Genomic DNA, 13,907 nt, shown 5'->3' with positions numbered 1-13,907 from the left:
TCTTTTTTTAATTCATGTGATCATTTAAGTGTAAAATGCAAAAGAAATGCAATTGCAGTGTTGCATTAAAATATCTCATGTATTCCAAGTAATCATGTGCTCAACTAGGAGAAAAAGGGTTGGATAAACATGAAAAACTTCATTCCTTGTTCAAAGGAGTGATAATTAAATTAGGGATCCTCAGGACACTGGATCCCAGAGCAGAGATTCAGAAAATAACTGATTCTTCTCTGAGGAGCTCAACCTTCACTGCAGAGCCAAGGGCAAGTGGCACACTGTCCTGCTGTGGCTCCTGGGCTGTTCCTTCACATCCTTCAAAATGCAGAGCACTCACCTGAAGTTTTTAATAACCCATCTCCCTTGGAGTGTGAACTGAAGCAGATGTGCAAATGCAGAGGTCACATTTTGACTTTGCTTTGCCTTGCTCTCAGTGCATAATTTACCTTTCTCTACAGAACACAAACTCCAGCTTATTCTCAAAGTTTGACATTTCTTCATCTCCTCTCTGTGAACAGTTGCCAGGAGTCTGAGGAGGCTCCTTGTGCTGGAGAGGTGGAAGGGAGCAGCCAAAGGCATTGCTGCTGAATTTCTGTTATCTGTAAATAATGGTGTCAGACACTTATCTCATGATCCAAAAGCTGCTCTGGATAAGCTCTTTTCCCTATGCCATAAATACAAATGACTTTGGATGAAGGTAAGCAGTGGACAGTAAAGCCTTTGGGGTTTGTATCACTGTTCCATGCTAACTGGAGATTAATTGGTCAAAGTTTAGCTAGAATTATCCTGACATGTTGTGGTTGAAATTATTCCATTTGAGGAGTTCTTGCCTGGTTCCTGGAGCAGCTCAAGGCAACTCTGCCTTGGAGTTCTCTGTCCAGGGCCTGGAGGCTCAAAACACCAGCTGGTGGCCTTGGGCTACCACTTCCAAAGGCTGTAAAGCTGCAAGTGAAGTGCTGGGAGCCTGAACTCCACAGTGATTTCCATGTCTGGAAGCACTGAGAGCTTGGCTGAGGCCTCACTGGAGCTCCTGCACTCCCTGCACTGGAGCTGTGGCTCTGGGCAGCCTTCCCAGGGTGTCCTCAGCATCCTCTGCAGCAGCCAGGGAGCTTCTGTGGGAGCTGCTGTGTGCAGATGCTGCTGCCAGAGACCATCAGCTGCAGCCCTGGCAACTTGGGAATGCTGGTTTGGAAGTGTTGGGATGTTTGTGAAGTGACCTTTCTGGGAATTTCCAGTTTGTGGGCATTTTCAGAAGGGTTTGTTTCCTGCTTGATTTGGCCCAAAGGCACCAGTTGAGATAAAACCTCATTTCCTACAGGCTGGATGAGGCTTGGCTTGCCCAGCAGCTCCTCTGCTCTGGAGCTGGGATCAATCAGATTCCAGTGTCCCACCCACTGAGACTCTGCAGTCCCATGGCCCTGAGGTTATCATCACTTGGCCACTACAACATAATCAATCACCAAGGTTAATAATATTTCACTGATTCCTACCATGAAAAGATTTCAGCTCTGAAGCAAAATTTGAGAGCAGGATGTGGAGCTTCCAACATGGTTTGATTTTGGGGAAATAGAAGGTGACCTTTGTCTTCACTGAACATTTACATCCAGTAAATGTCTTTGTCTTTAGGGCCCTCCCTGGTAGTCAGTGTTCATGTTTTAACTTCAAAGCTTCTAATACAATTTTGCATGGACTCTGACTAAGGAATAGCCTTCAGCAGGCAGATGAATTGTAGTTTTCTTTTTCTTTGGGAGGGGGAAGTGACTGAAAGCAAATTTTGGGCATGCATGACATTTTGCCTGTGCAGTAGGCCCTTAAATATAAAGCAAAACAGAAGTTTGATTTGTAGCTCTTGTAAATAACTCTCAGTGACATGGACAGGTTTGTGTATTATGTTTCTTTTCATTGCATAAGCACTTATATAACTCTGATGGTTGAAATTTGCTTAAAAACCAAAACAGCCATGATTGGGTTTAGCATCATGGGTTTTCCAGCAAACTGCAGTAGCAAGAGAAGAGGTTTAAGATGAATTTTACTTTAGGAGGAAAAGAACAAGTTTTATTGAAGTATAGTAAACCACAGTGGATTTTTAATAAATATTCACAGGAAGTTTCTCACTCATTAGTGATGGCATCAGGACCTTCTGATCTGAGGCAGAAAAATTCACATTTGAAAGCTTCAGCCTAGGGAAAATTCATGTGGGTGGCTGCAGTTTCATTTTGTTGGAAGGAAAGTTATGGAGGCCCTTAAGGAAAAAAAGGAATATGCCTTGATCTGGGAGGGTTGTCACCTTCTGGGAGATACTGAGTGCATTGGCTCCCAGTGGCTGTGGCACCTCTTCTATCATGTCTCTTGTGCTGCAGATTAAGAGATCTCTTCTTCTTTCTCTAAATTTGGACTCCCCATTTGTGTCTCACCCAAGGGGCTCAGCTGAGCTGTGGATGTTGCTGGGCTGGGCACAAATTTGATTTGTGCCAGGTCAGGACAGGATCCCTCCATGCTGGCAATGTGTGAGATTTATTGAACTCCTGGCAGTCCTGTGTGAGGAGGAACAGAGGCAGATTGAAAGAGCTGAGCAGGAAGGCTCAGGATGGCACTGACAAATGTTCCCTCTCTAACAGAATCTTTGTAATCTCCTGTATTTTGAAATGAATAATAAACTAACATGGCTTTTAGATTTTCCCCCTGTTCTGCTCTATGATTGTTTTCTGGTTCCTACTGTGTGTGACAGGAAGCCAGGGATGCTGATGGAACTCTGTGGAAAGGATCAACTCTCACAGCACTGACTACAACTAGTTAAACCCAGCTTAGAACAGACATGGTCACTTTTTACACCTCCTTGTATTTAAATATCTTCAGCTTCAGCAAGGGTAAAAAATTCTGAGTATGGTGCTAAATTGTCTGTGATTTCCCATGGGAAAGAACACTGTACTGGTTTCACTCTGTATTGGACTAATTTTGAGATGAACTCAGGTGAATGTTTGAGAAACAAACAGGAGCTTTTGGTAGAACAGTCTGAGGTGGATGCTATTCCTAGGATTGCCCTACCATGACTATTGTGAATTCCTGAAACTTTGTCCTCACTCAGTGCCTTTAAGTTTTGTAGTTTCTCTTCTAAGTAACCCCTACTTCCCATTCATGTATTTCTCTGTCCTTTCATTGAAAACCTGCTCCCAGATTTTCAATATATGAAAACAGATAAAATATTGTCCCTTATACTAATGAGCAGGAACGTTATAGAGAAAAATGCTTGGTGTGCAGGAAATGTATTTTATGAAGTGAGACAATAAGTGTTTCATAGATCAAGGAGCAAGTGAGTAGAATAATATTCATTAACATTGAAGAGAAGTTGATTTATGTGTTCAGGCTTGGAGTGGGGAGAGGCTGAGCTGTGCTGTGAGTGATGTTTTGTTTACAAGCTGCAGAATTTGCAATAGTGAAATGCTGATACCCAAGCCCTGTTCCCCTCCTTTCTTCCTGGGCTCAGCTTCACCTTGGGCTTCACCTTGGGCTTCACCTTGGGCTTCACCTTGGGCTTCACTTTGGGCTTCAGGGCAATCTCAGCTCTGAAGCACCTGGAGCATCTCCTCCCCCTCCTCCTCCCCATCCTGGATATCTGCAGAGCTGTTCCTCTCACACATTCTCACTCCTCCCTCCTGCCTGTGCAGTTTTACCCCCATTCCTAAATCTGTTTCCCAGAGGTGTCACCCCCTTGGAGCTGCTTTGGGGACATGAGGGACATTCCAGCAGCTTCTCACAGAAGCCACCCCTGCAGCCCCCCTGCCACACAAACCCAGTGCATTAATAACTGTGAGAGACTTATGAAAGGAATAAAGAGAGGCATATATTTTTGTTGACAGAAGAAATACATTGTTTATTCCTCTGGAGTCTCATGTTGCTCATATTGCTGCTGTGTCTTATTGCCTGTCACTGAGTTGTGCTGTGTGGGCGGAAATGTCAGGCTCTGAATTGGCTCTGTAAGAAAATCTGTGTGTTACTCTGATTTCTCATCCTCACTTGGGCTTGCTTTAATGTTGTCCCTACAGAATGCTCACTTTTGGGATCTTGCTGGCAACTTCAGACATCTATTTTTGCCATGAAGCATCCTGCTAAGTAAATTTACTCCTGGTAGTCTCTTTGTTTGTTTGTGAGAGAGGGATTTTGCAAAGAAGTATTTTCAGACTGAAATGGCCACACTGACCCTGAGCAGTCACAGGGCTGGTTCAGCCTCATGGAGGAAATGGAAATTACTGGATGTAGTTCCAGGGGAGGCTTTGGATATCTCTCTGCTCATCTCCCTCCACCACACTGCCAAAATTCTCAGATGGTGCTACCCAAAAACATTGCTTCCACCCTGAGAAGTCAAAAGGTAAAAGCAGCATCTGCTCATTTTTCACAGGTTCTTGCTGCTGGCACAGGATCTAGAAGGCTTTTGGGGGAAAAGTGGTTCCTGGTGCCAGTGCTGGAGTGCTGGGCTCTCTGGGGCACATGGAATATCTGCAGCAGAGCTGAGCTCTGGTTAGTTATCAGGAGATTTGCAGCTACAGGAAAGGTGTGTTACAGTGGGAGCAATGCACAGGGAAGGGACTCCCCTCATTGCCCCTTAGGTTTGTTACCATGAAGAGCATTCAGGCATAACCAAAAAAAAAAACCCAAAAAACATATTAAATTCTATGAGTTCAACTGAGCAGAGGTGTGGAACAAGCAGGTAACTTTATTTTTTCATGATGCAACCCCAATTTCCATGGGTTTGCACAGATGACTCTGGAGATTTCACATCACTGTGTTTGTGAAGTGTTGCTCAAGACCTCTCTGAAGTCAGAGCATCAGCTTAGGTGTCATTAATGTAATATTTTGGCTAAGTAGGATATTAATTGCCAGTGTTGACATGAATTAAAATGATGTGGTTTTTAGATCACAGGAGGCATTTGAAAGCTATGAAAGACATTACTTTGCTTTTCAACAGAGCCCTCAAGTTGGTAATTACCAGATAAAGGTGGAAAACCCCAATGCCATTTTCATGGAGTTGCAATGCAACATTTCAATGTTTAATAATATTTTCTATTGCCTCAATTAAAAACAGCCGTTTTGCTGAAAGAGAACCAGAGTAGTTCAAATATGTTCAGTGGGAGGTAAGCACAGAGCTGTTAATCTTTGTGGATGGTCAAATCCACATTCTGAAGATCCTGATGATCATCCTGGGCTGAACCAGAACAGGGACACGAGAAAAGGACCTTGCAGGGTGTATAACTTAGTGTATCTCTGCACAGATCCTATCCCAGGTGGGCATGGATGGCTGATTTCTGGTATTACTGCAATATTTACACATTAGATTGTAGTAATTTAATCAATAATCCTTAGTGAATGGGTTTTTATGTGCTTTCTCAGGCCTACAGAGACTAAATCTTACATTTTCCCTTATCTGTGGGATGCAGCTTGCCAGTTTTCTTTGTAGGATCTCTCCCTGGTCTGGTGTGCAGCAGCCTGGAGTTGTAATTTCAGTGGAAATCTTGTTCAGTCTTGAGCTGAACACACCTCTGATGGATCAGATCTAAGGGGATCCCTGCTTAAGAAACCTTTCCTGAATGTGAATTTCCCAAACCTTCTGATGTGATTGACATTTTTTCCCCAGATATTCTGAGAACACCAAAAAACTGCCTGCCAAAAATTTGTAACACTCCAAAAGTTTTTCAAGGTTAAGCTGTATTTGTGGCACAACTTTATTCTTAAACCCAGAAAAAAAAAACCTCTTGGGTGAAATTTACTGTAGAAGTTTGGCCTGATCCAGAAATGTAATAGAGAAAATTCCAACCCAAGCATGAGAAACTGGTGAAACTGTTGGAAACAGGATCTCTAATGAGCCATGTAAGGTGGTGTTAGTAGCAGGTAGTTTGAGCTGCCCTTCTCTACTCCCTTCCTCTCAGCTCTTCCCTCTACTGTGAACGAGCTGCAGTCAGCACTTCCCCTCACTCTGCCAAAATACAGCTTTAAATGAGTTTTCACCAGTCAGTTCTCAAAGGCTTTATTATGGAAACAGTTCACGCCTGCAAGGAGTATATTTAGGTCTCGTGAAAAATGCCAAGTTGCCAGCTCTGGTGGCAAATTCTAAATTTATAAACAAATCAGGCTGAAGTCATCCCAAAGTACCCTGTGTCTCCAAGAGACCTCCTGCCGCAGGGGATGGTGGCTGTGCTCCTGTCCTGCATCCCAGCACTGAGAATCACAGGATCCCTAAGGCTGGAAAAGACTCCAAAATCATTGAGCCCATCCATTAACTCAGCACTGCCAGCTCCACTGTTCCACTCTAAGTGCCACATCTGCATGGTTGTTAACACTCCAGGGATGCTGATTCCTTCTGAACACTTCCACAGATAGTGATTCCATTGCTGCCCCTGCCTGACCACCCTTTCATGAAGAAATTCTTCTTGATATCCAGTTTAAACCTTCCTTGGTGCAAGCTGAGGCTGTTTGCTCTTGTTCTTGTCAGCTGGGAGAAGTGACTGAGCCCCAGCTCAGCCTCCTGTCAGGTACTGCACTGGGTGACTGAGCACCAAGAAGCTGAAAAAGAATTTGGGAAACCTTCCCTAAGGGGACAGGGTGAGGAAATTAGGGATGTTCAGCCTGGAGAAGGTTGTGTGGAGACCCCAGAGCACCTTGCAGTGTGTGCAAGGAAGCAGGAGAGGGATTCTGCATCAGGAACTGGAGTGACGGGACAGGGGGGATGGCTTCACACGGAAAGAGGGGAAATTCAGGTTTGGGCATTGGGAAGGAATTGTTCCTGGGAGGGTGGCAGGCCCTGGGATGCCCAGAGCAGCTGTGGCTGCCGCGGCATCCCTGGAGGATCCAAGGCCAGGCTGGACAGGGCTTGCAGCAGCCTGGACAGTGGAAGGTGTCCCTGACCATGGCAGAGGTGGCACTGGATAATCTTTAATGTCCCTTCCAACCCCAACCATTATACGATCCCATGCGACACCCCAGTGAGCGACACCCAGGGCCGGAGTGTGACAGCAGTGCCATGAATCCCGCAGGATCAGCTCGATGGCGGCGCTGCCAGCGCCGGGCAGAGCGCGGCCATGGCCGCTCCCTCAGCGCGGCCGGCAGGGGGCGCTGTGCCGGGCCGGGCGGGCCGCCAGGGGGCGCGCGGGGCGCGGCGCTGAGGGCGGGCGGGGATGGCGGCGGGAGGGGGGGGAAGGAGCCGCCGCCCCGCCCGCCTCAGTCACCGGCGGAGCCGCAGCGAGCGCAGCGCTGTCCCTTCAGCACCGCTCCCCCCGCGGACACCGCGGGCTCCACACCGGCCCCGCCGCCGCCTCTCGCCGCCTGCTTGGCAGTAAGTAACGGAGCCGTGCCCGCCGGACCGAGCCGGGGAGCGGGGAACCGCCGAGTGCTCCGGGATGTGCAGGGGAGAGGGATCTGAACCCTCAAGGGGGCTGCAGAAAGGGAGAGGGCGATCAAAAACCCTCCTGGGGTCAGTGCGAGACGCGCCGTGTCCCCGTGTCCCCGTGCGTGCCCGCGGTGGTGGCGATGCTGGTGACATTCCCGGTGGTACTGGTGACATTCCCAGTGGTACTGGTGGCTCTCCTGCCAGCACTGGTGATGTTCCCGGTAATTCTGGTGACATTCCCAGTCGCGTTGGTGGCATTCCCACCAGTGCTAGTGGCTCTCCCGGCTCTTCGGCATCCGCCGTGTTCGGGCTGACAGCGAGGGGTTTGTTTAAAGGCTGTTTGTGGTGTTAAAAAAATTTTTGTGGGGTTTGGAGGCTGTTTGCGGGGTTTAAATGCTGGTTTTTTTGTGCTAAGATGCTGTTTCGGGGGTTTAGATGCTGTTTTGGGGGTTTAGAGGCTGTTCGTAGCGTTTAAAGGCTGTGATGTTAAAAGGCTGTTTGTGGGATTTAGAGGGTGTTTTTAGGGTTTCGAGGGTGTTTGTGCGGTGTCCAGGTTGAAGTGACATTCCCTAAAACCCGGGGACCGCCACCTGAAGCCAAACGGAGCCGGGCACGGCAGGAATTGTCCCCTTGACATTGCTCATGTCCCCCGCTGCCAGGTCTGGAAAGCCGGCTGCAAGGATGGTGAAGCTGGGGAGTAATTTGAACGACAAGAACAACAAACCACCATCCAGCGAAGATGGTTTTCAGACAGTTCCTTTGATCACGCCTTTGGAAGTTAACCACCTGCAGTTCCCGGCTCCGGAAAAGGTAAAACCAAATCGGAATGTGCTCCTGCATGGCTGCGCACACGGACGTGTCCCTTGCTCTGCTGATGGGAATTGTGGCACATTTATTCAATAAATAAAAAGGGCTTATCTTTCACTGTGTGTTTATCTGTTTAAACGTGGCAAATAAGCACGCAGCAGTCCCCCTCAGTGCTCTCCCTCCTCAAAAAAAGAGCCCCAAATATTCATAAATACAGCTGGAAAAAAAAGCTTGGTGTGTTTCTCTTGCAAGTGCTGGAGAAACTGAGGAGCAGTGTGCAATATGTTATTATCAGTAAGATTAATGGCCTGCTTTGAGAGGAGCTAATGTGATAACTCTACCGAAATAAGCAGCTGTTTTAATTATCTCAGTTAAGCTCCGCTTTTTTCTCTGGCTTTGCAAAGCTGATTTGGGCGCTGAGGATGCTGATTTCTCTGGGGAGAGTGGCTGAGTTCCTGGGGGGCAGGGACATTGTTCTCCCCTGCCCTCTCAACTCTCTCACACCTGAATGCAGCACTAAAAATCCCAGGAATGTGCGACTGGCTGCGGGTTGTGTTGGGATTTTTTGACTGCGGAGTGAACTAGGAAATCTTCTGTCTACATCCCTGTGGGGATGATGCGTATCAGTATAACCTGGTGAGGACATGATGAGACTGTAAAAATCCGTATTCCCCAACAGCCCTCACCAAAACAAAGCCTGTCTGCAATGTAGTTCCCAGATACCACAGAGGTGGAGCCAGCCCACCCCAAAGTACATACAGAATGATTAGATCTCGCAGGGTAATGGAATAACAGCAAAATTAACACTGATGGTTATTGAACATATACCCTGCTTTTACCGTGGTACAAAATGAATTTTCCCTAAATACGTTAGGAGAACATGGTGATGGATGCGATAAACCTGGCTAGGTAGACAAACCGTGTTTATTTTAGGATAGAGCTGAGTCAACTGCCTTGACATCCTGCGAACCAGAGCTGTGCCAAACAAAGGAACTGGTTCCATTCTCCACGTGCCTCACCGCAATCGGGAGCAACTCGGCTGCATTCAGGAGAGCTAGACTTCTATGAATTGTGAATCAGAAGCTAAACCAGCCCTTATCTGTGACTCTGATATATGACATTAAGCAAAATAATTCGTACAAAGCAATATGATTTGTCATGAATTTCTGAAAAGCTCAGGGGAAACTGTGGGTGCGTAAAAGTCGCTCCTTTGGTACCAGTGCTGACAGCCCGTTGAGATCACCCATTGTCACATGACAGAGTGGAATTTAAATTACTTGTGGAGCAGGTGAGACGTGGATTACCCAACAAAGATCTTTTCAAGCTGATCAAGTGGTAACGAGTGTTCTCAGGATTGCCACAGTTCCAGTTGCCTGTTGGTGAACAAACACTGGCGTGGATCAGTGTGGTGTGATTCCATGCTGATTTTTCTGTTCAAACATGCCCACATCAATAATTCACGTGTTGTTAGGTTACATTACCTTCATTAGCATATATTACTGCCAATGCAGCTACCGACATCCATATTTTTCTTTGCTGGAAGTGTGGGATGTATCTCCGGGCGTGCTGAGCGTGATTTAGAACTCATTAGAGTCAGAGCTATTGATTTCTGCAGGCTGTGGTTCATCTCCTCCGTGCAGCAGGCCTGGAGTTAACGGGCTGGAAATCCCTTCACCAGGAGGAGAGGTTATTTATGAGAAAAGCAAAATAATTCACGAGCTGTTTCCTTTGCTCTCTGTAGAAGGGGTTCTGGTAGGGTGAGTTCACCCCGGGGCAGAGGGGTTGTTTAAAGAGCTGCTAATAAGGAGCTGAGCCTCAGGTGAAAAGCTTGGGCAGAGGTTAAGTGAGAGGGGCAAATTGCAGCTTTGTTCTTGAGAAAGCAAAGCTGCTGCTGAAGGCAGGCAGGCTGTCCCCTGGAGGAGGAGTGGACATGGATTTCAAGTCTTTCAGGGTATTTTTTTGTTTGGACTTGCCTTACTCTCAGGAGACTGGGTTGAGAAAACACCTAAAATTGACTTTTCCCTCATCTCTTCCTAAAACCTGCGAGCAGTTGATTTTTAGCCTGAGCGGATGAGACGATGAGGCAAAGTGCTTCCTGTGCCTGCTGCTGGGATGCTGCAGGAGCGAGCGGTGCGGGTATGAGGGACACGGGTGTGGGGACACAGGAACGAAGGACACGGGTGTAGGGACAGGGGTGTAGGGACAGCTCCCCAGGGCTCTCCAGCCTCGGGCTCTCCTGCCATCCCCAGCCAGAGCCCCAGGGCGGCAATGCTGCCGGCCAGCTCCCGTATCGCATCCCCTGCACTCCCCATACAGGCGTGCCTTGTCCTGGCACTGCCCTCCGAGTGAAAGCTGAGAAACATCCAGCCCTGCTAAGTGCTCCCCTGGCTGGGCTTCCCTGCGCTGTCAGAAAGGATCTTCATTGAGGCAGCTCTGAGCTTGTGACCTGGATCTACCCTTGGGGTCAGGGCAATCCAGGGTGCATCAAAACCAGGGCAGGGAGGTTTGGGTGCAGCTCAGGACTCTGTTCTTGCTCTTTCTGGAGGAGGAGGAACAGCTTTGGATAGTGATCCAGGGGTGCACAAGGCTTGTGCTGGCAGCCCAGCTGCTGTCCCTGCTGTCCCCGCTGTCCCCGCCTTCACCTGGGGTGTATTTGCAAGTTCTGCTCCTTTATAGGCTTTTTTTTTTCAATGGAGTCTTAGATACCTGCATGCAAGTTAAAGAGCATCAAACCAGTTCTTTGTTGGATCCTTAAAAGCACCCCACAAAGCCTGTGGAATCTACAGACTGCAAATTGTGGTTTAAGGACCTTAAATTCTAGATTTTTTTTTTTTTTCATTTTATGGACATTTTTGTAGCTGAATCACTTTGAGACTCATTCAAAGTGACTCTCAGCATTAACCTATGTGGGTGTTTCATAGTTTCCATCATCTCTTGCCAAGTGCTTTTCGTGTCTGGCTCCTCTGTCAGAGAAAGGATACAGAGATAGAATATAAAAATGAGGCTTTTGCTGATGTGATGTAACCCCTGAAGTCCAGCTCTTTTCATATAGTTCCTTGAAGAAATCATATGGGGATTCAGAAAGGAAAACTTAAAGGTGTGCTTAAATTTGCTGTCTGTCCTTTTGGGGGTGCTTTCCTAACAGGCTTGTTCTCCAAAGCACTGAGAGCAAAGCAGCTCCCTCTGAGTTCCACCTTGCTGCTGTTGGGAAAATGCAGGCAGGATTTCAGGAGGCTTCAATCTGGCAATTTTTCTTTTTTAAAATTGCAGGAGTGGAATGTCTTCTTTCTCCCACCAAAGGAGGATGTCCCCTCCTCGTGCTGCTCCTCCTGCAGCATCAACATTCTCATCCTTCTGTCAGCACTTGTGTGGCTGCAGGAGACAAATGGACCCAGGACAGGAATTGTCCCTCTAAGGTGCTAAGCCTGCTGTGCATTTGAATTTATTTACAATCTTCAAGCATTTCCCTTGTCCCCTGTTCCCTTGCTGGAGCAGAAGGCAGAGTCAGGTGCTCCTAAATCATTTTTGCATGGCCTTTTTGGTGAAATCCATCCATGTAACAGCAATAATGGCCCCATCAACAATGACAAGCCCTTGACCTGGCTTTTTATATCTCTGAATTTCATTTCTTCTGATTCAAAAAGCAAAAAAAAAAAACCCCAACATAAGTCTTTTATCTTTTAGGACCAAAGGGAAAAAGAGGAGCTGTTGCCTTGTTTTCCAAGGCATAGACAAACAGCTTCAGCTGTCATTGTGTCCCTGCAACGATAATCCTGAAAGATGTGCAGCTTTTCAGGGACCATTCTGTTCACTGAAATGTTAAATGAGACCAACAACTGGGGACCCTTTGGTCTCTTGGCTTGCTTCAGTGTAATCCAGCAGGAAATACCTCTGTTCTGGCAGTAAAATCCTAATTTTACATAACACAAAAGTGCACGAAAGCTCTTGTCAGGCTGTAAAAAACATCCGGCATCTCTTTTGTGGTGAAGGCTGCAGAAGGCTTATCATGTGGTCCATTGTTCTTTATTTTGAATGCATCAGGAGGCTCGAGAATTAATTTCTCTAGAGGCAAATTCCTGCCACCAGCCTAGGAAAGAAAAAAGAAACAACAACAAAAAAAGATGTAACAGTTCCGTTCAAATGCCTTTCCCACCCTGTGCTCCTGCCCCTGGCCACATCCCTCTCGGAGTGGCTGGGGCTGTGCATTTGCACAGAGTTCCTGGTGCTCACAGCCTGTCCCTGCTGGTTTAACAGAAAATAACCTTTGGTCCTGGCCAGCTGAGCAGGAATAATGAAAAGGAGCTGGATGAGTGCTCCTGTACCTCGGGGACTGCTTGGAGCTCCGTCCTGGATACCCGTGTCAGGCAGCCACGAGCTGTCGGGACACTGTGGGGCTGCTCCTGCTGGGGCTGGAGGCGGCTCAGCATTCCCGGCTCTGCATTCCCGGTTCATCATTCCCAGCTCAGCATTCCCGGCTCTGCATTCCCGGTTCATCATTCCCAGCTCAGCATTCCCAGCTCAGCATTCCCAGCTCAGTATTCCCACCTCAGCATTCCCGGTTCATCATTCCCAGCTCATCATTCCCAGCTCAGCATTCCCAGCTCATCATTCCCAGCTCATCATTCCCAGCTCAGCATTCCCGGCTCAGCATTCCCGGCTCATCATTCCCAGCTCAGCATTCCCGACTCAGCATTCCCGGCTCATCATTCCCGGGAAGCTGCAGGAGCTCTGGATCAGCCGGGGACAGGCGGATCCTGCCCCTCTGCTGGTGGCAAAAGGAGGGATGAGGCAGGGGAGGAAGGAAGAGGGAGGAGGAGGATGCAAAGGGAAAGAAAACATGGATAAAACAAAGGAAGGGAATAACAAATAAAAAGGAACAGGCTGTGTTGCCTTTCCCCATCCTTTCTCCACTTGGGATTCTCTCCCTCATGCTCACAAATAGCAAAGTCTGAGCCTTCTTGCCCCCCTTCTACACCTCCCCACTTCTACATCCTGCACATTTCTTTGTCCTCTGGATGTGTATTAGACCTGAGCACCACCCCTGCTCATTAGGCTCATTAAGTGCAATAAATCCTTGCAGCACAGCAGCGTTTGGGAAACCTCCTTGATGCTATTTGCACGTTTTGGACAGCCCTGCTCGTGTCCTTGGCAGTTCCTGCTCCTCTTTGGATGCCACTCGCTGCTGGCCTTCCTCTCAAACACCAGCCCCTCCACCAGAGCTGTTCGCAGGGACCTGGAGCAGCTTCCAGCAGCCTCTTACCATCCAGAGAATGTGCTGCTGCAGCACAGCTTCACTCTGAATATCCCAGGATTTGTGGAGCCTGGGCAGAAATCTCCCTCCTTAACTACTCTGCCATCAGTGCCTGAATTAGGGGCTTTAAGGCTGCCTGGGTTTGTGAGCTCCATTACCTGTCTTAAGCCCAGCTTTGTCTGCAGTGCCATTTCTGGAGCTGCATCCTGCAGAAACAGAGCAATGGACACAGGGAATGGGTGTTGGGCTATGGAGGCTTGGCTGAGCCTGTTCTTTTTTCTGCCATGAAAGGCCACTGCTGAGGGTGCAAGTGATTTCAGCAAGACTGAACCCCACATAGCAGTTCCTTACTGGTCTGGAAAGGAGAGCTGGGCAGGAATCTTGGCTGCTGTAAATCAGGGCAGCTGAAGGGAAATCAGTGGAACTCTGCTAATTCACCCTGGCCAATTTGTGACTGATTCTTTTGTCTGCTTT

At 47.8% G+C, this 13,907-nt stretch overlaps 1 protein-coding gene and 1 long non-coding RNA gene across 2 annotated transcripts in view; both read left to right on the top strand.

Annotated features, from left to right (window-relative positions):
- Nucleotides 1–7,200: 7,200 nt before the first annotated feature.
- Nucleotides 7,201–13,907, top strand: part of NSG2 (neuronal vesicle trafficking associated 2) — a 32,350-nt gene continuing 25,643 nt past the window's right edge. The window contains exons 1-2 of the mRNA XM_079320014.1: nucleotides 7,201–7,321; nucleotides 8,035–8,185. Coding sequence (XP_079176140.1) covers nucleotides 8,057–8,185 — 129 coding nt within the window. The 5' untranslated portion in view covers nucleotides 7,201–7,321; nucleotides 8,035–8,056. The remainder of the gene's footprint in view (nucleotides 7,322–8,034; nucleotides 8,186–13,907) is intronic.
- On the top strand, nucleotides 11,231–12,574 carry LOC306809068. Its single transcript, XR_013776157.1, has 3 exons — nucleotides 11,231–11,281; nucleotides 11,453–11,598; nucleotides 11,867–12,574. It is a non-coding gene; the product is annotated as an uncharacterized lncRNA (long non-coding RNA).

The sequence above is a fragment of the Erithacus rubecula genome (assembly GCF_903797595.1).
Source record: "Erithacus rubecula genome assembly, chromosome: 16".
NCBI lineage: Eukaryota > Metazoa > Chordata > Aves > Passeriformes > Muscicapidae > Erithacus > Erithacus rubecula.
The sequence above is the reverse complement of the archived record's forward strand: the minus strand, read 5'-3'. Positions and strand labels throughout refer to the sequence as shown.